Raw genomic sequence first — 24,635 nt, 5'->3', positions numbered from 1 at the left:
TCCCCAACACGCTGATGTTCCTGGAAAATTTTTGTTCATTTGGCTAAGTGATTGCAGCTAGGTAGGTTATCCCCGGGGCTGCCTCAGTTTCCCCCTAGGCGGGAAGAGGCTTGGGTTCTTGGGGTGCTCTGGCGGGTCGGGACCCGCCTTGGGACGGGGCGGCGCGTTGAGGGGGGCGGCCCCGAGGAGTCACGTGGCGCGACCGCTGCCAAAGCAGAAGTAGAAGCCCGGCTGAACAAGACGTGTGCTACCGGACAGTCCCGGCCCCAGGCGGCTGCTGCACGCGGGGACCCCTGTGCGCCCCCCGCCCCCACCCGTGGCTGGCAGGCCCAGGGATCGGGCGGGTGGCTGTGCTCCGGTGGCACGACCAGGTGAGTGGTCTTGAGGGACTGGGCACCCGGGTACCTGCGTGCGCTCGGGAGGGACCCGCGAGCTGGCACCGCGCATCGGGTGGGGACTGCGACAGAGCGCGAGGCAGAGGGCGAGGGCAGGGCTCGGGTGCGCGATCCAAGCAGGTGGCCGGGTGTGCCCTGGGGAACCCTGCTTGGGGACAACTCGGCCCAGCCGCCGGCCACTTCCTCCCCCGGGCTGGCGCCACCTCTCCAAGACGTATGGTGGCCAACCAGGGTTTGAATGAGAGACGCGGCTCCGGGTGCTGGGGTGACTGGAGCGTTGGCCTTCAAGGCTCCTGCGGCTGAGGGTCCTGCTCTGGAGGCACGTCCCTGCTTGTGGGACAGCCCGGACCCTTAATTTTGAACTCGGGACAGTACTTCCTAGTAGTACACAGGTGGTTCAAGGGTCTGGGCGGAGCAACCCTTTCTCCACACGCGATTCCCAAGACCCGCCCCTCCCGCACCTGTACTCAGAAATGCGCTTTTCTGTTCGGTTTGGGGATCTCCAAGGGGTCGTTTGCCCCGCAGGGAACCAGAATTCGAGGGAAAGGTGGGTTGCATATGGACCCCGGAGGTTGATGTCTGTAGAGGCTGGGGCGGGCCCTTTCGGTACCCTGATCTCAAATTAGAGAGAGGCTGTAAGGGTGTGGGGGCGACACTCCCGAAAAACAGGTGGCCTCCTCTCTGAGACCTACATTTGACTTTCAGTTCCATTTTTGTGACACAGCAGACAGCGCGGAGCCCCTCCGAGTCCAGTTTTCTCTCCTGGCGCTGTACTGGCCCAGAGTTTGTTTGCTGGGGCATTGAAAAAGGCGCCCTGGAGTTCCTGACCTTGGCGGCAAAAGGTCCTTTCTGGTGGGCGCAGGTCATGCATGGCCTCTGCTTTTGCTTCTGCGGGACACTTACAGGATGTTAGGGTCCGGGCTGCCCCTAGGCTGTTAGCCATTTTGCACGGTTGTGAGCCTCAGCCTAGCAGCCCCAGGGGATTTTGGTTGTGGATCTTACTGATGCTTAAAATTGCTGGGTGCTGCAGCCTCTCAGGCGAGGCGGGGTGTGTGAGGTCCTTTGGAGGAGCCTGAGCGGGAGTGACCAGTGGAGCACCCCTTCGCGCCTCCTGGGTGGAGTTGGTGGGAAGTTACTGGTAGGAAAATTTCTGCAAACATATCAATTAACATAAAGTGGACGGATCCACATGGTTCCTTCCAGTCGTTCCCAGTGATCCTTCCTGTGGATTTACAATCAACCTTTGTGAAATTTTTAATTTTTTAATGTATTGCAATAACAACATTTATAACTCACTGGCTTGTAAGTTTCTTTTTATCAAAATAATTTACAAATCTCCCGAGATCAAATTGCTTATAAATTCTTTTGTTTTCTTTTGGTCTTTCAAGACAGGGTTTCTCTGTGTAATCATCGCCCTGGCTGTCCTGGAACTAGCTCTATAGACCAGACTGGCCTCAACCTTACAGAGATCTGCCTGCCTCCGCCTCCCAAATGCTGGGATTAAAGGGTGAATCACCACCACCCGGCTAGAAGTTCATTCTTTTCTATAGCTCCTATACATTTTAAGATTTTTATTATTTTTAAGACAGGGTCTCATTGTATAGTTTATTTTGGCCTTGAACTTTCTGATCTTCTTGCCTCCACCTCCCAAGCGCTGGGACAACTGATGTGTACCAATACCCTTGGCCTGAGCATTTCCATTATTTATACAAGGGTTCTTTCTCCCTCTCACCCCCAGAGATGAGGAGTCAGTGTTTCCTGGTTTTATGGTCCTATGAGCTTCTTCACGGATGTCTTTATGCACATGCGTTGAGCATCTTCACGGATTTCTCTCTGCACATGCGTGCTTGCTGAATCAAAAATTTGCATAGTTATACTTTAGAAGATGCTTACAGGTGCCCTTAAAAATGTCAAACCTGTTTTCACTTCCACCTTTAGTGGTGGACATTGTTTGGTTCTTGGGTTGGAACTTGGCTTCCTTGGATGCTTTAGGATGAATGAATGGAGATGAACTCCAGCCATCCTCCTGCAGTAGGAGGGACAGGCAATATGCAAGGGTTCATCTGAGCCAAAGTCTAGGAGAATTCTTTTTGGGGTTTTGACTGAAAACCAGCACTGACCCAAATGTGCAGAGAGTGTTCAAGAGAAGGACGCTCCCTGTTTCCTGTTTTGGGGTTCTTGTGTATGAGAAGTTGGTTTCAAAGTGTGAAGGCCATGGAAGTGTGAAAATGAAGTCTCTTCTTATCCCTTCCTGCTGGCCATGCTTGTGTTGACCAGGTTACCCACTGAGGGGATGGTGGATCTCCAGGCTATTTCATTAGAACAGAAGCAAAGAGGGAGTTGTCCTATGGCTGGGGTCCTGCTCTGGGGTCACAGTGGCCTGGAGACCTTCTTGCCTTGGGTGCTAAGGCTTGGAATTCTACCTGAGCTGGACACAACCTCGTGCTCCATCCAGAATCTGTTCGCAGTGTGGTGTTGCTTCAGGGTTTGAGAGCCAGGCTTTTGTCTCACTGTGGAACCTTTCCTGGGTTCCTGGCACTGGGAACCTGAGAAGATGTCTGGAACATTCTGTACAGTTCCGAGCTGTGTTTTGGGGACCAGCTTCAAGGCCTGGTTCTTCACTTGTAAGTTGTGTGACCTTGGACAAACCAGTTCCCGACCCACTCTTTAAAGGGGTAGCCAGTTTTGTTAGGATTTGGTTAAATTCTGCCAGAATGCTGAGTTCCAGAAAGCAGGCATTGAAGGATTAGCCTCAAACGACTGTCTTCATGTTTTGTGTCAACCTGCATGTGTGACCTCATTAGTGTGATTTTCTCCTCTCTGGATGAACTTTTTGAGTTTTCAAACCTCAGGCTTTCCTTCCCTTCCCTCAGTGGCGGTGGGAGTTGAACTCAGGGCTTTGCTCTTGGTGGGCAAGTGCTCTACCCCTGAGCCATATCCTCAGCCCTGTTCCCCAGACATTTGTCAGTGAAGTACCCAGGGTGACCCGGTGTGATGTCTGGGGGAGCATGGATTAACAGCTCTTTTCCAGGGAGCCTAGCAGCTTCCATGTTGCTTCTGGCTTTTCTTTCCAAAACAACGAAATAGCCCGGGAATCCTCCTTTAACATCCCCAGTGGCTAACCTGATCGTGTCAGCGTAGCAGCGTGTGAGGTAGCTCCTGAAGGGACAGGAGAGCTCAGGGTGTCCTTTCTGAGCTTGTATCCTGGCCTGTATCAGAGCCTGTTCCCTTGGATTAAAAGGCTGTTCCTCCAACAGGGTCTCTCTCACTCTGTAGCCCAGGCTGGGCTTGAACTCATAACAACCCTCCTGCTTCTGCCTCCCAAGTTCTGGGGTTACAGGTGTGTGCCACCACGCCCAGTTTTATTTTGATAAGGGTCTGGTATAGGTCAAGCTGGCCTTAACTGTGGCTGACCTTGACCTTCTGATCTTGCTCCCACCTCCCTAGCGACGGGCTTACAGACCTCACCATGCCCTATTTATGTGATGCTAAGGACTAAATCTGGGCTCATCTTACTGTGCCTAAGGGGTGGTACTGTGCTGGACTCTGCCTTGGTGTGTTTAGGCAATAGACAGGGAACAGTGGCAAGAATGACTTCCCATGCCTAGCACTCCCACATAAACAGATATGTATGTGAAGTGTAGATGAAGGGGCAAAGAGCAAGGCCTGGGCCTCTCCCTGCTCCCTGGCATTTGCATCCTAGTTCCCAGGCCAAGTGGAGTCGATACCGAGAGTACTGGCTACCTGGCCTGTACACTGTGGAGTCTATCAACATGCCCTGCCGCGCCTAAACACTCATCCGTCAGCTCTCAGTCCCTAAAACCACACCAGTGGTCCATACCCCAGAGTAATTCAGCTCCATTTTGCACGTGAGAAGATTAAGACTCAGAGCAGGTTGTCTAGTGATTGATCAGGTTAGAGGCCCTAACAGCCCTAGTCCAGTGCCTGCCTCTCACTTCCAGTTCTTTGGCTTGGAAGAGCTCTTTAGTGCTGCTTGGTAACCTCGGTGGATACGGAGTAGCAGCCGTAGGACCTGGCAGGAGGAGCTGAGGTTACAGACCCATAGTGCACCCTCTAAGTTGATTTTTTTTTTTAGAATGTATTTGAGTATTTTCATGCATGTCTGTTTATGTGTCATATGAGTGCCTGGTGCCTGTGGAGGTCAGAAGAGGGCATCAGGCCCCCTCTGGAGCTGGGGTTATGGGTGGTTGTGAGGTGCCTGACATGGATGCTGGGAACTGAACCCAGGGTCCTCTGCAAGAGCAGCAGGTGTTCTTAACTGCTGAGCCCTCTCTCCATCCAACTCTTTCTCCCCACTGTTTTGAGATACTGTCTTGTGAAGCCTAGGGTAACCTCTAACTCACTGTGTAGCTGAGGTTGACCCTGAGTTGATACTCCTGCTCCCTGCTTCCAAGTGCTAGGGCATGCATCATCACAAGTGTCTTTTGTCCTTGTGTTGAGGGCCTGAGGTGACAGGTAATCTTGTTGAGTGCTCACAGCTCCATGAGGGAGGTAATGTTACCTTCCTTTGCATGGCTGGAAATGAGGCCCAAAGGGCGTGGTGCCCCTGGTACAGGTACAATGCCCCATCTAGCAAGCTCAAGGGCTGTAGGGCTTTGGGCTGAGGAGTGATGGAACTGGATTTGTATTCTAAAATATCGCCAGCCACTGGGCTGAGAATCTCAGAGACCCAGGGCAAGAAGCAGGGCTCAGGGTCCAGTAGAGAGCTCCCTGGAGAAGGTAAGTGTACCGTCCGTACTATGATATTACGCCTGTAGTGGCTTTGGGAGAATGAGAAAGTCCGGATAATGATCAGAGCACTCTCTTAAGTACCAGCTACCTGCTGGACTGCCCTGCTCCCAAGACCTCTGGATAAGATGTGTTGTTGGAGGCAGCAGGTTCCCCTTGGGACTTAGAAATGGCCATAACTTTACCCTAAAGAAGGGATGGGACGAGCTGGTGGTGGCATGCACCTTTAATCCCAGCACTCAGGAGGCAGAGGCAGGCGGATCTCTGAGTTTAAAACCAGCCTGGTCTACATAGTGAGTTCTGGGACTACCTAGAGAAACCCTGTCTCAAAAGAGCAATGACCACAACAACGATTGAAAAACCGTGAATAAAAACAAGAAGGGATGGAATGGGACTGGAGGAGTGGAGAAACAGGACTCTACCCCTGAGTTTGTTGGGGGGTGCCAGGCCTGGGCATTTTCTGCCCTTTCGGCTTCATTGTTATACAGAGGAACCAGTTTCTCTAATTTTGTTGTAAATGGATAGCGAGGAGTCTTCTTGCAGGTGAGATGCACCGTTGGAGAGCGGAGGTTACCTAACTGAACTGCTTTGGTTATTCAAATTTGGACAAGAAGAGAGGAGGGTCACCTGTGAAGCTGTGGTGATTTGGTTATTCAAAGTTTGTCTAGCAGTGGTGGGGTCGGTGGGTCGCTGAGGCTAGCCAGGGACCTGCTCTTTGCCAGACTTCACTTAAACCTCTGCCTTCCGGCTCCACTCTCTGAGTGACTAAGGGCTCTCAGCACTAGAACCTTCAACCGCCACTCAGTTCGATGGGAATGAGACAGGCTCTTGCCTCCTGATACTGACACCTCATTCACTCACCCACCTCAGTTAATTAAACTCAGTCCTTTTTTTTTTTTTTTTTTTTCTCCTGCTTCTTTCCCTCGCAGCCTCTGTATTTCATCTGCTGCTTCTCTCTCTCTGGAGTGGCTGACAATGACCACCATGATCAACGTGGACACCCTCCCAGAATATGAGAAGAGTCAGATCAAGCGAGCCCTGGAGCTCGGGACGGTGATGACTGTATTCAGCGCCCGCAAGTGCACCTCAGAGCGTAGGACGGTGCAGGTGATCATGGAGACTCGGCAGGTGGCATGGAGCAAGACGGCGGACAAGATCGAGGGCTTCTGTGAGTACTTGCTGGACCGGGAGGTGAGGGCCATCGGCCCTGCCCTCCAGAGAAGCGCCTGTGTATCCTCTGGCCTTTATCTGCCTCATTTTGTCAGGATGAATGCTGGTTTGGTCCCTACTTTTAAAGACAAATGTGTTTCTACTTTATGTGGGTGGGGGTGGGGTAGGGTTGAGAGCCGGTGGGGGAAGTTGATCCAGGGAAGTTCTTGTGAAATGACAGCAACCCTAGTTGGTCAACTCGGCCATGGTATCGAAACAGCAGCAGGGTTCATGTGGTTCCCATAGCTGTCTGGCTGTCTGGCTTCCGAAGGCCTCACAGGGGAGGCTGGGAGCTTGGTAGCCAAAAGGCTAATGATTTATTTATTTATTTTATTGCAAACTGCAGCAGCAAGAGGTTTTTACTCTGGTGTTTAAAGGCACAGGGGGAAAATTATTGAATGTTTTGCGGCTTTCAGATGATGCTCTGGTCCTGGCTGTGTCCTCCTTCATGCCCGTCCCCTTACACTGGGCTGTTGGCTCAGTTCCTGGGCTCTCTGAGGAGATTTCCTGTAGCAAACAGAGTCATGGCACTTAAGCAGTTTTCAGTTGCAGACGTGTGCTTTAATTTTATTTATTAAGATGTGTTTTGTTTATTTCTGGTCTGCATGCGTGGATGTGTCTGTGCTCACAGCATTTGTAGAGATGTCGAAGGACCACATGTGGGAGTCATTCTCTCCTACGTGTCGGTTCTGGGGACAGAACTCAGGTTAGCAGGTTTGGGGGCAAATACCTTTTGCCACTGGGTGATCCTGCCAGTCATGCTTGCTTTAGAAGGACCTCATGTAGCCCAAGCTAGCCCGGAACGTAGCTAAGGATGACTTTCAGTTTATGATCTTCCTGCCATTAGCTCTCAGGGCTGGGATAAGAGGTGTGTACCACAATGCTGTTCTGCTGTTGTTTTTTGTTTTTTGTTTTTTTAAATTCAGTGCCAAGGATGGAACCCAGGGCTTTATACACATGAGGCAAGCAGAACAGTTACCAAGATTTTTTTATAGTAATCTCTTTGCATATATGTGTGTTTTGGCATGCATGTGAAGGCCAGAGGACAACTTACATAGGACTTGATCCTCTCTTTTTACCACGTGGGTCCCAGGGATCAAATTTAAGTCATCAGGCTTGGTGGCAAGAGTCTTTATCCACAGAACCATCTTAGCAGCCCCCTGAGTAGCTTTTCATTGAAAAACTATAAATGTACCTTTCAAATAGTAGCTCCCAGAAGGCTGAGACAGGAGGATTGTAAGTGAGATCTTGTTTCACCTCTGACCCTTCACCCATACCCTATATAAGCTCTGTTGTCATACACACTGTGAACAATAGTAAGTAGGGTAGGAAAAGATCAATTTCAGCTTACTGGTACAGCTCATCACTGAGGAAAGCCAGACCAGGAACTCAAAGCAGAAATGAAGAGATGCATTGGAAGAACACAGCTCATTAACCATCTCTTACCATCTCTGGCTTGTCAGCCAGCTACCCTAGGGATGCCACCTCCCACAGTGGGCTGGGTCCTCCTACATCCATTGCAATGGAGAAAATGCCCTGCAGACAGGGCCACAGGACAATCTGATGGAGGTGGTTACTTTTTCAAGGTGACTCTGTTGGAGGAAGGTTGACAAATGAGGCTAATGATGTCTCACAAGCAGCGTATTCTGTCTTCTGCTAATGTTCTACATTCATGGAATGGGTATTTAACTATTTATCTCAAATGGCAACTGCTGCCTTCTGCTCCTTGGTTTCTTTTCGCCTGGGGCTGGCTCCTTATCAGCACACAGATCTGTCTCTTGCTTTCTGGGACCGCTTTGCTTTGTAATAGTTTAACCCCGGTAGGACCTGTTGTGTAGTTCACTAGCCGAAACAAAGTTTTTTTCTTTTTTGCAGTCTTCTTAAAAAGTCCTTATTTTATTGAAGCAAAAATCAACTTAATGTACTTACAGTTCATGATTTAAAGAGACAAATGCAAGCCCAGGTGTGGTGGCTCAAACCAGTAATCCCAGCCCTTTAGAGGCAGGAGGATTATGGGTTCAAGAGAATGCTGGGTCAAGTAAAGTGGCATGCACCTTTTCTTTTTATTTGTTTTGTTTGTTTTGGAGTTTTTTTGAGACAGAGTTTCTCTGTAGACCAGGCTGGCCTCAAAAGCACAGGAATCCTCCTGCCTCTGCCTCCCGAATGCGGGAAGAAAGGCGTGTGCCACCACCGCCCAACCATATTTTTAAAGATTTAGAATATATATATATATATATATATATATATATATATATATATTTAAAGATTTAAAATCAGGTTTTTTATTTTTAAAAATTTATTTATTGATTTTTAAATTTAAATTCATCTGTATAGGTGTGTACCTGCGTGAGTTTATGTGCACGTGTGTGCAGGTGTCTATGGACATCAGACGGTCCTCTGATGTGGGTGCTGGGAACTAAACCCAGGTTCTCTACCAGAGCAGTGAGTGCTCTTAGCCATGGAGTCTTCTCTCTCTGCTGGGTGTAGAGGTTTTTATGTGGACCTCATATCCTTGGTGTGAAATTCATGGGTCACGTACAGAGGGAGGAGATGCAGCCCTTGCTTCGTTTCCGCGTGCACAGGTGTGGGTGCCTGAGGTCAAGGGTACAGTGTATCTTAACCTTCTAGGGCAGTTTGGTATCGCGCCACAAAAGCAGCAGCTTCCTTTGCACTTGAGCCCTGAGGTTTGTCCCCACATCTTCACCTACACTGCCATAGATTTCTATACCTGTCCATTCGCTACCAGAGTTGAGTAATTTCTTAATAAGTTTTTTTTTTTTGTTTTTGTTTTTGTTTTTCGAGATAGGGTTTCTCTGTGGTTTTGGAGCTTGTCCTGGAACTAGCTCTTGTAGACCAGGCTGGTCTCGAACTCACAGAGATCCGCCTGCCTCTGCCTCCCAAGTGCTGGGATTAAAGGCGTGCGCCACCACTACCCGGCTCTTAATAAGATTTTTAAAGACACAATTTATTATGTTTGTGTGTGTGTGTGACAACATGCATGCCTCTTTCCCTCCCAACCTACCCTAGTTGGGAGATAGCTCTGCCAGGTACCTGGTAGGGCTGAGGCAGTTGCTAAATTAGATGCAAATGCTCAGGAGCCCACAGTGTCCTGCTGGGAACCGGTAGGTGTCTTGACTTCCTGTTTGCTGGCTTGACCTTTCTGTGTTTGCATTTCTTTCTCTGTAGATAGGACAGTGTTGCCACTACACACACTGTGGCTGGGAGTGAGCGATGAGGCGCCTCGTCAGAGGGGTCTCCCCTGCTCTACAGCACTTGAGAACCCCTACGTTATACTCCTTTGATTTCTGCAGCCGTTATTGCTGCTTCTGCTTCCCTATGCATTTGAAGTATCTACCCTCCTTGCCTGCGTTCTCTGGTGGACAGAGGAGCCAGATCTAAAAGAGAAACTGGCATTGCGACTTTGAGCAGGCTGTGATAGGTGTTCCTGGGGGTCAGGGTATCTGTGGAGAGGCAGAAAAGCCATCGAGAAGAAGAGCTTTGACGAGAAGCTCCACTGGACCCTTTGGAAGGAGCAGGCCTTAGGACTGACTGGGGACAGTCAGTGCCCCTTCTGGTCTCCTGCTGCAAAGAGTGAGGACAGGGTTCATTTAAGGGCTCCTAGGCATCAGGGATCTGCTGACCACTGTGGGATCTGGAGAGAATGGGCATATGTGAGGGTTATATGGGCATGCAATTTTTGGGTCCCTAGCAAGTGCGGTGTGACTTTTGGATAAATGTATTAGTTATTGTCTTAGTCGCTGTTCTATTGCTGTGAAGAGACGCCATGACCAAGGCAACTCACACACTTAATTGGGGACTTGCTCAAAGTTTTAGAGGTTTCATGGCAGTCATGATACTGGGGAAGTATTGGGAACTTTATCGAGAGAGAGAGAGAGAGAGAGAGAGAGAGAGAGAGAGAGAGAGAGAGAGAGTTAGAAATAGTGGAAATAGTGGGCTGGGTATGGGATTTTGAAAACCTTAAGGCCCACCCCAGTGACATACTTTCTCCAACAAGGCCACACCTTCTAATTCTGCTAATCTACTAAAGATTGCTACTCCCTGGTGACTAAGCATTCAGCTATATCATCCTATGGGGGCCATTCTTTTGTGGGGGTGCGGGATGGGGGTGTATTCCAGTTTTTCTGTGTAGCCCTGGTTGTCCAGGAACTCACTTTGTGGACCAGGCTAATCTGGAATGCTCAGATCCACTTGCCTCTGCCTCCCCAGTGCTAAGATTAAAGGCGGGTGCCCCATCCCTCCCTCCCCACCCTACAGGGGCCAGTCTTATTCAGATCACCTGTTGTTATTCTTATTACTGAGACAAAATACTTGACAAGAAGCAATTTTAAAAAGAGAGTATTCATCCTGGCACAGACAGTGATGGAGAAAGAATGGCAGCAGGACTCTGAGGCAGCGGGTCACGCTGCATCCTGAATCGGGAAGTGGAGAGAGATGAGAGCTGGCGCTCAGTTCTCAGTCTTCTCCTTTGTATTTAGTCTGGGACCCTAGAGCATGGGATGGTGCCGCCCACAGTTCCCATGCGTCTTCCCACTAAGTTAACTCGGTCTAGAAACCCCCTCACAGATAGGTCAGGAGGTCTCTTTCCGGAGTGATTCGAATCTTGTCAAGTTAACAGTGAAGATTAACCATTGCAGTAGATGCCCGCTTGTAGGCCTGCTGAGGTACCGAGTCCTGCCACCTAGGGCAGAGACTGCATTACAGTCACAGTGGTTTGCCACCCCTTCACCCCAAGAGCATGTGACAATGTCTAGAGCCATGCTTGTTTGGCACAGCTGAAATCGGGGTACCACTGACATCCCATGCATCGATATCAGGGTACAGGATAGCCTCTCCACAAAGAACTGTCTGGTACAGTGTGTTAGTGGGGCTTCAATGACCAGCTGTCTAAATACATGATGGCTTTACTTCGAGCTGTGGAGTGTCGTGGGTATCAGCAGTTTTCTCTGGAAACGTCTGTGGGAGTTATCTCCTGTTCCTATTTGACATCAGATTGAGTATAGATTCTGCTGAAGAGAAAGGGGAAGAAGAGAGGAGAGGAGGGGAATGGGGGGGTGAGAAAGAGGAGAGATGGAGTACCTGCCCACGCGAGAAGGTGAGGCAGAGACTGACGTGTCAAGACTGTGTGGTTAGCGTCATTGCTGTGTTTTGTATGTTGGAGGAGGTCGCTTGTTCTTCCTGGCTACCTGGTTAGCTTAGACTCGTAATAATCACATAGAAACCACATTGTTTAAATCACTGCTTGGCCCATTAGCTCTAGCTTCTTATTGACTAACCCATTTCTATTAATCTGTATATCTCCACGTGACTGTGGTTTACTGGGTAAAGTTCCCAGCGTCAGTCTCCTGCAGCTCCATGGCTTCTCTCTGACTCTGCCCTCTTTCTCCCAGCATTCAGCCTAGCTTTTCCTACCTAGTTCTGTTCTGCCCTTGCCATAGGCTCAAAGCAGTTCTTTATCCATTAACCAATAAAAGCAACACATAGATAGAAGGACCTCCCACACCATTTGTATTTGATGACAGCAGAAAAGGTACTGTCTACCTGAGTGTGGGGACCCAGTGGGAATCCAGTGGTGACAAGGGAAGGCCTTGAGCTATGGCAGAAGAGCTACCCCTGTGGAGCGTGAGGGGCAGGATTTGCAGCTGGCCGACAAGGATGGCATATCGAAGCAGGAACTGTGGGAGCCATAAATACAAATGAGCAGCTGGTGGGGCAGATCTAGAGAGGACTCAGTCGGCCTTCTCCTTGTGGCCCGGCCCGAGGCGCTGGTGGTGGTCCTTAGCTGGTGTGTTTCTGGGTCTGGTGATGAGGATTATGGTGACAGTGATGCTGCTGGTGCTGATGGTGGTGGGGGGAGGTGGTGGAAGAGACTGTGTTATGGTAATAAGGATGATTGTGTCAGTTGTGACCGTGTTGGTGACAATGATGATGGTGATGATGTTGGTGAGAGCATTCTAATAATGTTCGTTGTGTGCTGGCCCCCGAGTAAACATACCCTGCACACAAATTTTTCAGTCGTCATGGTGACTAAATGGTAGGGATTACACTCATTTTATGTATGGGGAGATTAAGTCCTGGGGACCAGTGCAAGGGTGACTGGTGGTCTCAAATCTTCTGGATCAAATTTGCCACTGTCCCCTCACGGTGCTTTCACTCTGTATGCGGCTCAAGAGTTCTCAGCTTGGCTCCAGTATGGAGACCTCAATCACAACGCACTACAGCAAAAGGGAAAAGCCACAATCCCCATGTGCAAAGGTCACATTCTGTGGAGTGCTGGATGCTCCAAGTGGGAGGAGACTCCAGACTGTCCTCTGGGTGTGTGGGGAGACTGAATGGCTGAGGGGGAACCTGGATGAAGCGTACAGATTGATTGCTGGACGAGGGAAGAAAGGAAGGTTTTCGTGTCTCCTGCTTCTCTCTGAAGGCCATCCTTGGATGTTGTACTGGCTAGTTTTATGTCAATTTGACAAAACCTAGGGTCGTTGAAGGAGGGAACCCCCATTGAGAAAATACTTCCATTAGATTGGTTGTAACAAAGCAATGGATTGTTTCCTACAAACTGATGGCTAGTCCCAGTTGCTAAAGACAACACCTATATAACCCACTGAACATCAAGAAATTGAACCCCTCCCGACTAGTCCATGCTCCCATTACTGGAAGGTACTCTGCATGCTATCAGTGAGGGAAGACAAACATCAACCCAGCTACAAATCCTTTTATATACAGTGGTGACCTTCCTACAAGATACACCGGTGCAATCGTGGCACCAAAGTTGTAGGAGTAACCAACCATCATCTGATTGGATTTAGGGTTCACTCCATCAGATGGAATCCTTGCTTGATACTGCTTGGGTGGCTAAGAACCTGAGACTAGACAGGCCACAGGCCTAGGATGAAACAAAAATACTGTTCTGCTAAAGGAATGTAGCCAAAAAGACTCCCAATAACATTCTGCTTACTCAGAGATAAGTGTCTCGCTCATTCATCATCAGAGAATCTTCCCCCTGCCTCCTGCAATGGATGGGAACAAATACAGACCCACAGCTGGGCAGTGTGCAAAGAGTGAGGACCTTGGAACACTCAGTCCTAAAAGGGATGTCTCCATCAGATGTCTCCCCTAGGGGCTCAGGCAACTCTGTGGAAGAGGAGGGAGATTGTTAAGAGTCATAGGGGATGGAGGATACCAAGGAACCAAGGCCTTCTAGATGCAAAAGAACTGACATGCACACAAACTCACAGAGACTGGCAGCATGCACAGGGCCTGCATAGGTCTAAGTCATAGGGGGTTCCAGGGCTGAGAGGGGAAGTGCACGCAAACCCTCATCCCTAACCGAGAAGCTACCTCCAATTGGTAAACACTCATAAAGGAAAAATTAGTTTTTTTTTTTTTTAACAGAATCTCACTGGGTATAAAAACCACAGGTCAGGGCGGGCCCCATACCCGTCAGAAGATGGTTAACACAAAATGAACTAATCGGTATTGTGGGTTTTTGTTTGTTTTGCCCTATTCTGGTTTGTTTGTTTTTATTTTATGCTAATTAATTACTTAAAAAAAGATGCCTGTTTGTTTTCTAATGAAAGGAAGTGTGAATTGCGGTGGGTGGATAGGATCTGGGAGGAGTTAGGGGAGGGAAAACTGCAATCAGAATGTATTATATGGAAAATAATGTATTTTCAGCTTATTTTTCAAATAACTTTTCAATAATATATTTTTCAAATAAATTTTCAATTTAAAAAAGCTAATAAAATTGAAAAAAAATAAAATATCAGGGACTGGAGAGATGGTTCAGTGGTTAGGAGCACTGGTTTCTTCCAAAGGACCCAGGTTCAATTCCCAGCTTCCACAAGGGAGCTCACAACTGTCTAGATCTCCAGTTCCAGGGCTTCTGATAACTTCACACACTCATCCATGCAGGCAAAATACCAGTGAATATAAAATAAAAAATAAATTATATATATATATATATATTTTAAAAGATCAGATTTTTTTTTTTTTCTGTGAAGAGACACCATGGCTGTGGCAATCCTTACAAAGAAAACATTTAATCTGGGTTAGTCTGATATCATCACGGTGGGGAGCATGGAGGCGTGGAGGCAGATGTGATGCTGGAGCTGAGAGCTCTACATCTTGACCAGAAGGCAGCAGGAAGTCAACTGTTACACTGAGGGAAGCTTGAGCAAAAGAGAACTCAAAGCCCACCCTCACAGTGACACACTTCCTCCAACAAGGCCACACCTCCTAATAGTGCCACTCCCTTTGGGGGCCATTTTCTTTGAAACCACCACAGGCTAAAAGCAAACACTTTCTTCGTCAGTGATTGTTGTGGGAGGGCCCAGTCCATTATGGGTGGGGCCGCCCCATGGGCTGGTGGACCCTGGTACTGTAAAAAAGCAGGCTGAGGAAAGCCACAAGGAGCAAGCCAGGCAGAAGCACTCCTCCATGGCCCCAGCATCAATTCCTGCGTCCAGCTTCCTGCCCTGTTTGAGTTTCTGCTTTGGTTTTCCTCAATAGACTGTGATTCAGGATATGGAAACCAAATAAACCCTTTCCACCCCAGGTTGCTTTCCTTTGCTATTGTTTCAGGCGGACAGCCCTGCAGAGAGGACCTGGGAGGCATTATCAGAAGCTCTGGCTCTAGAAGAATCCCTATTTATTTATTTATTTATTTATTTATTTATTTATTTATTTATTTTGCACCTGCTGGTCCCCCTCTGGCATACCTCTTCTGGCTGGAGCAGCTGCACTAGAGGCCATTGGTACTTGGTTCTTGGTGGTGCTGCCCCGCATCGTGCTGGCGCTGGGAACTTGGTTTGCCTTGTTATCCTATAACTGTCCTATCCCGGTCTCTGCTATTGTTCAGCCAACACTCAGAGGACCTAATCTAGGTCATACCGCCTGCTGCTTGTTTGTACATAGAGGTACAGAAGAAACAGGACAGTAATGATCCCTACAGACCCAAAGAACTCTCAACAGGGCTTGGGCTTGCCAAATAGGCCAGGCTGACTGGTCAGTGAGCTCCAGGGGATCTTCATTGACTTCTCCCCCCAGTGCTGGGATTGCAAGTGCACACCAGCACATGAGGCATTTTTATGTAGATACCAGGGATTGAGTTTGGGCCCTCATGCTTATGCAACGAGCATGTTATTACAGAGCCATCTCCCCAGCTCCAAAGGGTGTCCTTTGGTGAAACCTTTTGGAGAGAATTTGTCCCCACCACCTGTCTATCTTGGATGTAACTACAGACTGCAGCCCAGAAACAACAGAGCACTGTGTCACTGTGGACAAAGGTAGATGCTCTGGTGCCAACTGCCCTGTTTGTGGGCAGTCCTGGGCATCAGGACTAGACCTCACCCTGGACTGTGGGCTTGGGAAGAAGGAGACTGGCTGCTTAGAGGGGAGAGTCCAACCCCCACTAGTTATCTGCTCGATAGACTAATCAGGAAAGGGACCTACATGTACCCTTGGTTCTCCAGGTTTGACCCTGATTATGTCAGTGTCCGGGTCTCAGAGACGGCACCTCTGAGCTATCCCACTCTTCATCCACACAATGTGATTGTGTTGTGTCCTTTTTTGCCTGTCTTCTCTCCCTCCTTTTTTCCTTTTCCCTTTTCTCCTTTCCTTGTTCTAGGGTCTTGTTCTCCAGTTCATGGTGTCCTTAAACTTGTAGAGAGTCTCCTGCTTCCACCTCCCCGATGCTGGGATTACAGGCGTGCACCACCTGTCATCTGTAAAACTGGGACTTCAGTTTTCTCATGGGTAAGACAGAGGGACAGTAGAGCATATTCGTCCCTAAGGTGTCACAGGGGACTGAACTTGTGAATGCCTGTAAGAGGAGATGGAAGGTTCTTAACAGGGCACCTCTCAGATGGTGGCTGAAACACCAGGTCACCAGCAGGTGCCAGTGCAAGAGATGTGGAGGGAACCTCAGGTGTAGCCTGCGCTCATTGGTGGGGCATGCCTCCTGCTGTTCTGTGGCCAAGTTGGGGGTCCTGCCAGAGTAGACCCAGGATGTGAGGCTGTGTGCTGGGCAGCCTGGCTCCTTGCCTTCTTCCTTTCACAGGCTGAGGAGGCCTGGACTGTTGTGGGCTTGCAGAAGTGGCACGCACCTGTGGTGTATGGTTCTGCAAGCAGCTCCAGTGCTGTCGGTTCCGCACGTGGCTCTGCAGTGGTGAGAAGAAGCTGCAGCTTGCACCTCTAAGTTGTTCTAGTGGTCACGGGTGGGTGTACATTGGGGGGGTGACAGGCTCATATGAGGGATTCTGTGCAGAGACCAAAGAAAATGAAGCTTAGTAATCTGTAGAAAAGAAAGTAGCAACGTTACCTTAGCAGCAGGAGGAGGGGCTAGCATACACTCCAACTACAAGGTGGGGGAGGCGGGGTGGGTGTCTTTTCTCTAGCCTCAGGAGCTGAGGTTTCTCTGGTCTCAGCAGCATCCGCAGCCTGTCCTTCTGCCAGCCTTATCCCCTGTAGAGTCATGCAGATGCAGTGGAGGGGATTCCTGTCCCTAAGGTAGCAAGAAGTACCGGCTATGTGTCCTGAGAGTTTGCTGTGGAAGTGAGCTCAGAGTCATCCCTAAGTGAACCCTCCTTCACCCCCCACCACGAGCTCCCCACCCCCACTGTAGACAAGTTTTATGAACTCATCAGTAGAAGCATTTAAAACTACAACAGGGTGAGAACATCCACTTAGTCCTTCCACCCGGGAGGAAGTGTGTCGAGATGCCTAAACTCTTCTTTTTTAATAATGTGAGATCTAGTGTTTTTGTAAAACGCTGTCCTTTATATTATACTTGAATTTGCCTGTTTTCATCCTTGCCATTTGATGACAGTTACATAGTGATAAACTGATTTAAATACCGAGGCTGAGATCGAAGATCGTGTGGCAGGTGTTCCATGCTGTAGAACAAGGACTTGGCTGGGTCTCAGGGCACAGGCCTCTCTCTCTAGTCCGTTGCCCCAACTGTTCAGGAGCCAGAGGCAGGAGGATACCAGGTTCTAGGCCTGCCTGAACTACAAAGTGAGCTCAGAGTTGGGTGGGGTAGCACATACCTGTAATTCTAGCACTTGGGAGATGGGGACAGGAGAACCAGGAGTTCCTGATCAGTTGGTTACATAGGGAGCTCTTGAGACAGCCTGGGCTACATGAGACCCTTCTGTCTCTCCCTTCAAAACAAAACAAGAAAAAAGGAAAGACACAATAAATGCAAGGCCAGCCTGGGCAGCATAGCAGGGCCATATCTCAAAATAAAAAGTTTAAAAGAGTGTGTGATGGAGCAGAGGCACAGCTGGGGCTGGCAAGATGGCTCAGTGAATAAAGGGCCTGACTGCATGAGTTCGATTCCTGGGACCCACATGGTGGGAGGAGAGAGCAAGCTTCCTCAGGCTGCCTTCTGACCTCCCCTTGTGTGCCATGGCATACCCACAAAATAAATGAAAGGGGTGGGGGCAGAGAGTGGCTGGGATAGAGAGAGGTCACTGGTCGAGCATTTGCTGTGCACACGTGGGGTCCTAGATCTAATCCCTAGTGTGCAGGAAGAAACGGAGAGATTGTCAGGATCGGATGGCCTGCCTTTAAAGCTCAGCTTTTCAGTTTAGGAGGTTTGTTTCCCATCTGCAGAATAGGCTGTTAGGGTGCCCACCTGCAGAATGTCAGGAGTCTAAGGGGAGTTAGCCATGTCCCACATTACGGGGTTGTGCTAGATGTGTGACCCCAGGCACGCAAAGTGAATAAGATGCTGTTCAGTTCATAGCCGTGAATCTGTTATGCCCTCTCCCAGAAGACATTCATGTGTTAAGCCCCGGAATCTTTGAGTGTGCCGCCCTATCTGTCGAAAGGCTCTTGGCAGAGGTCTTGAGATGCTACAATGATCCTGGATGATGGAGCTAGGTCTAATGTAATCACAGAGATTCTCACAGGTGTGAAGGTCAAAGTTCGACAGAGAGAAGCAGATGGTATTTTGTTGGCTTTGAAGAAAGGAGCCATAGGCCGAGGGATGCAGGCAGTTTCTAGAAACAAACTGTCAAGGGAGCTAGTTTTGAAGCCTTCACAAAGAACAGGTCCTGCTCAGATCTGGAGATGATGAATTAGAGTTATCTTAAGCTATGTGTTACAGCAGAATGGAAACTAATATGTTCGCCGAGTCTTTTCTATCTTTATAAAGTTTATTTTTATAAAAATACAGCTAAGTCTTGTGCACACCCCTCCCTCCTTAGAGAAATTATTATGGCATTGAGTAGTGGTCATTTTGCACATCTGTAATCCCAGCTCTTGGGCAGCAGAGGCAAGAGGATCACTATAAGTTTAAGGTCAGCCTGGTTGGCATATGAAGTACCAGGCCAGCCTGGTCTACATAGTATCAGCTCAGCCAGTGCTACATGGTAGCATCCTGTCTCAACAAAACAAAGATTTAATCCACAATAGACATATATTTTGTTTGTCTTGCTACAAAAGACAAAAACAAAACCCACAAACCCCCTGGATAATATGTAGCTCTCAAACAACTTGCATTTTGTCCTGTGTCTGATGACCATTTTTGTTGATTTTAGAAACTTTTGTAGTAAATCTTTTCTATTCTGTGTGTGCACAGGCGTGGAGGTCCGAGGACTCCAGGTGGCTTCTCTAATTACCCTCTCCTTTGTTTTTTGAGAGAGGGTCTCTCACTGAATCTTTCTAACTCAGCTAGACTGGCTTCCTGTGAGCCCAAGGGATCCTCAGGTCTCCATCTCCCTGGCAGGGAGTATTACAGGTGTGCCCTCCAAACCACCTCTCCATCCATCCATCCATCCATCCATCCATCCATCCATCCATCCATCCATCCTTCCTTCCTTCCATCCATCCATCATCCATCCACCATCCATCCATCATCCATCCATCCATCCATCCATCCATCCATCCATCATCCATCCATCCATCCATCCATCCATCCATCCATCCATCCATCCATCATCCATCCATCATCCATCCATCCATCCATCCATCCATCCATCCCAGTTCCCCAGTCCTTTATTTAAACATATTTCACTCAACAAATTCGTGTGCTAGATGGGCCTTTCAGTGTCCGGTGGTGAAAATCTGCTCCGCGCCCGTCTCTCTTCCATGTTGTTTGAAATGAGTCTAGTGTTTAGGTTTGTTTTTTAAACCAGTGCCCTACTTTTAGGATATTACGTAGTCTTGTGTTTTCTTGTGCCAAATGTTGATTCTGGAACTTTTTTTTAAAATAGCTAAACTTAGGCAAACTTTCTGTTTTTCATAGGATAGATTTCTAAACACAGCTGTGTGGTGGGCTTGGGCACAGTGTGGTCAGTTTTCCCCAGGAGGCTTGTACCTTCTCTACCCGTCACCCACCCTCGCCAGGGCAGACTTCAACTTTTAGAGACTGAAAGTCGAACAGGAGAAACCGGGTGTGCTTCAGTCAAGTGTGGCAGTGTTGCGGAGGCGATTCCTTCCCGCCCTCGGGGTGTTTGTTCTGGCCCAGGCCTCCAAACCTCTGGACTGAGCCGGCAAGCTCCTCTTGGCTGGAGGGTTGTGTGTGGAGCCTGCCTCAGTATCGGCTTGATGGTATGAGGGTGGGGAAGCTCTGGAGCCTTTCTTGTGGCTGAGGCGGTCAACCCACTCTTTCTTTTAATCCACATGGGAAGTAGATGCCGTTTTCCAGTCTCCTCACCATGAGAGATCTGATGTGGAGGGAAGTCAGGCAGTCCTGGGTGGGTGCAGGCAGGCAGACCGGATTTCAGTCCCCAGCTGGATGTAGTTCGTACATGTTTGTAATCCTGTGGTCGGGGAGTGGAGCAGGAATGCATTCCTGGGGCTTCCTGACCAGCCTCCTATCTCTCCAGGTGAGAGAGCATGGCTTAAAGAAACCAGGTGGCTGGCTCTTGAGACCTGAGTTTCACATCTGGTTTCTACATGCACACCTTCGCATGCGTAACTGTACATACATGGACATGTGTGATGGCTAGTTTCACAAGATCCTTTTTTTAGTACACTTTTGTAAATTTGTGTGTGTGTACGTGCAAACATGCATGGCACTTGTGAAGAGGTCAGAGGATGACTTGGGAATCTGTTTTCTCCTTCCACTGGGGTCAAACTTGGGTCCTCAGGCTTGGTGGCAGGCACCCTTACCTGCTGAGCCATATCACTGGCCCCTGGCAGTAGTTTCAGTTGTCAACCTGACTAATCTAGGACTACCTGGGAAGGGTTCTCCATGAGGAGTGGGGTTGTAGTAGGCTGGCCTGAGGTGGTTTCTTAATTGGGCTAATTAAGGGGAAAGGTCCTCTTAATTGAAGGTGGATTCATAGGCTGGGCCCAGCATTGAATGAATAGGGGAGTGAGCTGAGTGCAATGTGACCATCTGTCTGGAGCACCTGCCACTGAGATGTCCTCACGTGGAGGGGTCACATGGAGGGGCTGTGACCGGGATCTTTGAGCTAAAATAAACCTGTCCTCCCGTGAGGTGCCTTTCACCCCAGCAGCAAAACGGAGACTGTGACAGGATTATAGGTGTGAGCACACACACAGAGAATACCATAGGTGTGAGCACTCACACAGAGAATACCATAGATGTGAGCACACACACAGAGTGAGGATACCATAGGTGTGAGCACACACACAGTGAGGATACCATAGGTGTGAGCACACACACAGAGTGAGGCTAGCGTGACTTTCAGATGGGAATGTGGTTGCAATATTAGGGCCTATAAGAGTTGCCAAGCAGAGCTGACTAGAGTGGATGGTGGCTTGTTGTTTCTTATAGCTTTGGCTTCAGTGGCTCCCAGGAGAAGTTTAATAGCTGTATGCTGTTGGACCTGCCCCTTCCTGCCTCCTACTCAGGCTCAGTGTCCTCTCTGTTCCTCAAACTACCACGGAAATTCTATTTGTTTATTTATTGTTATTTTTTGAGACAGGGTTTCTCTGTGTAGCTTTGGAGCCTGTCCTGGAACTTGCTCTGTAGACCAGGCTGGCCTTGAACTCACAGAGATCCACTTGTGTCTGCCTCTTGAGTGCTGGGATTAAAGGCGTGTGACACCTCCCAACTGAAATTTTATTTTTTTTAACATTTACTTATTATCTCTCTCTCTCTGTGTCTCTCTCTGTCTCTCTGTCTCTGTGTGTGTGTGTGTGTGTCACTAGGGATGGAACTGGGGGTCTTTTGGTTGGCGGCTGCTTTACTGTTGAGCTATACCCTCAGCCCCAAAGGTGCCGTGTTCACAGGCAGCGGCTTACCACTGTTTGCTTGGTACTTGTTCAACTTTGGATGTCTCAGGGGAGGTGTGGCATAGACCCTCCTCATGTCACATTTGATGCTTCAGCCCAGGGTGTCTGTGTTTAGTGACCATAGGCACCTCATATCTATATGACCAAAGATGTCTCCCCATTTTCTAACTGCGCCCCAAGCTCCTCTGTCTGCCATTTGACCAGCGGTCTGTGAGAAGAACATGGAAGGGCTGTGTCAACTCACACCAGCCCTGGGGCGTGTTGAAGGAGTTGCTGGAGTGACCACTACGTGTCAGCCTCCCTCTGGGGACCTGTGACCAGGTGGTGCATTTGGACAGTCTCAATAGTATTTAGGCATTACTACCAGCTTGTGACTCTTGAGGGGCCAGACCACGTCACCAGGCTCTTTGGGGAGCTGCATCAGACAGTTGTCCCCAGTCACCTTGTGCCCCAAACCTTTAGATTAAGAGATAGAGAAGATAAGCTCCAGGCTGGGAGAGGATGTTGGCAAAACAGGGCTGACAAAGGACCTGTATCCAAAACAAGAAGTTTCAGAACTCAACAGAGGACAGGCAACCCAGTTAAAAGTGGGCCAAAGATCTGAACCCCTTCCCTGCCTCCACCCACCTCCCTGTCTTCCATCCTGTTGAAGCCACATGCAGCTGCTTCTGGACCAGCCATATTCAGATGACCTCAGTGCAGACTATGTGTGCAGTTTAAAGTTTGCTAGCTAACACGTTAAAAAAGGGTAAGAAGTGATGGATGAAACTAAACATTGTTATATTGAATTCAGTATAGCTGGTGCTGTTTTAACATAGATACTATAATTAATGAGGCATTTAATAAAAATTATTTTATTGTTTTGTATGTATGTTTCTCCTGCCTGTATGCCTGGTGCCTGCTGAGGTCAGAAGAGGACATCAAATACCCCGAGACTGTAGTTACAGATGGTTATGAGTCATTATGTGGGTGCTGGGAATTGAACCCGTGACTCTGCGAGAGCAACAAGTTATTAATCATTGTGCCAACTCTTCAGCCCTGAGACATTTAAAAGTTTTGTCTGCCTGTGTGCCTGTGTACCACATGCATGCCTGGCGTCCATGGAGGTCAGAAGAAGGTGTCAGATCTCCTGGAACTAGAGTTATAAATGGTTGGGAACCACCATGTGGGTGCTGGGAACCAAGCCTGGGTCCTCTGCAAGAGTAGCAAGTGCTCTTAACCGCTGAGCCATCTCTCCAGCTCCGTTAACGAGACATTTTACATTATTGTTTTTGGTCTGGTCTGACTCTTCAAAATCCACTGATTTTTGTTTGTTTTTGAGACAAGGGTCTAATTTTTTAACCCATGATGCATGAAACCCAGTATCCTTCTTTTGTCTTCATAGTGCTGGGATTACAGATGTTATCACACTTAGCCCGAGTGTGTGTATGTGTGTGTGTGTGTATGTATGTGTGTGTGTCCCAGGAGCCAAGTCAGGAGACTTCCTCAGTTGCTCTCCACCTTAATTTTTTTTAAAAAAATATTTGTTTGGGTTTTCAAGACAGGGTTTCTCTGTTAGCCGTGGCTGTCCTGGGACTCATTCTGTAGACCAGGCTTAAACTTAGGATCCTGAACTCAGAGATCCACCTGCCTCTGCCTCCTGAGTGCTGGGATTAAAAAATGTGTCATCACCACCCCACACCACCTTATTTATTTTTTAAAATAAATATAAATAAATTTTATTAGCAAAACCTTTTTGCATTTTATTACATGTGGAATTTTATATCTAAGTAAAATGATGACACTTTCAAAGCTTACCATTTATACAAATTGTTACAGAATAATAACTAGTGGGCTAAATAAGTAAAATTAACCACAATGTTTTTTTTTAAAGTTAGCTTTAAAAGGTTTGACTTATTTCTCTGAACACATAAAAATAAGTTAATTGTAATTTTCAGTCAAATCTCCCAATTAGAAATGTTTCTACTTATTTTTTTTTCCTTTGTCCTGAGACAGGGTCTCTCACTGAATGTGGAGCTCACTTGATTAGCTAGGCTGGCCAGCCAGCAATGCTCAAAGACCCTCCTGTGTCTGCCTCCCCAGCACTGGGATTACAAGCACTTGCCACCATGCCTGGTTTTGTTTTATTTATTACATGTACAGTATTCGGTCTGCATGTATGCTTGTACACCAGAAGAAGGTGCGAAATCTCATTACAGATGACTGTGAGCCACCATGTGGTTGCTGGGAGTTGAACTCGGGTCCTGCGAAAGGGCAACCAGTGTTCTTCACTGCAGAGCCATCTCGCCAGCTTACACCACGCCTTTGTATGTGCATTCTGAGAACCACGCTTAGGTTCTCATGCTTGTGTAGCTAGTATTTTACTAACTGAGCCTTCTCTCATGGTGTGCGCGTGTGTGGGTGTGTGGAGACTCGGGACTGTCAGGTATCAGTCAGCCTCCACTGGTGTGTGTGTGTGTGTGTGTGTGTGTGTGTGTGTAGGCAGGATCTCTCCCTGAACCCGGAGCTCACTATTTTGACTAGTCTGAGTAGCCAGCTTACTCCACTCTGGGATTATAGGGGGGCTGCCAAACCCACTGGGCTTCTTTATTGTCCTAGGGATCTGAACTCTGGGCTGCATACTCGTTTAGCAAGCACTTTACCCAGTGAGCCATCTCCCAGGCATCTCCCCAGACCCCGGTGAGTGTGTTATACCTATCACATATCGGTTGTCTCAATTCAGACCAATTCTCTGCAGCCTCCTGTGGTGGGTGAGATCCAGAGTGGGTGGCACAGGCCTAGCAGGTGGTCCCATTCTTGTTTGCCGTCGCCTGTCTCCTTGTTCGTCACGCTGTGCGGTGGTCTATGTAAGGTAGTTGCTATGGTGATTACACTCTGGACTCCACAAGGTCAGATGTGGATACACGTGACCACTAGCTTCTTCTCTGGGGGAAGAGGAACATGCGTCTGTCTGGAGGTTGTGACACCTGTGCAGGGTTACCTTAACCTTGCAGGGGTGGACCCCATGCTGCTTTGAGGTTAGAACTTGCAGAAGAAAGAGGTGGGGAGGGT

At 48.5% G+C, this 24,635-nt stretch overlaps 1 protein-coding gene across 1 annotated transcript in view; it reads left to right on the top strand.

The window, feature by feature from the left end:
- The first annotated feature begins 232 nt into the window (after positions 1–232).
- The window catches only part of Plcg2 (phospholipase C gamma 2), a 122,465-nt gene continuing 98,062 nt past the window's right edge, over positions 233–24,635 (top strand). The window contains exons 1-2 of the mRNA XM_057753631.1: positions 233–371; positions 6,074–6,312. Coding sequence (XP_057609614.1) covers positions 6,120–6,312 — 193 coding nt within the window. The 5' untranslated portion in view covers positions 233–371; positions 6,074–6,119. The remainder of the gene's footprint in view (positions 372–6,073; positions 6,313–24,635) is intronic.

Source organism: Chionomys nivalis, chromosome 21, assembly GCF_950005125.1.
Source record: "Chionomys nivalis chromosome 21, mChiNiv1.1, whole genome shotgun sequence".
In the NCBI taxonomy this organism is placed as follows: domain Eukaryota; kingdom Metazoa; phylum Chordata; class Mammalia; order Rodentia; family Cricetidae; genus Chionomys; species Chionomys nivalis.
This window is presented reverse-complemented; position numbering and strand designations above follow the sequence as displayed.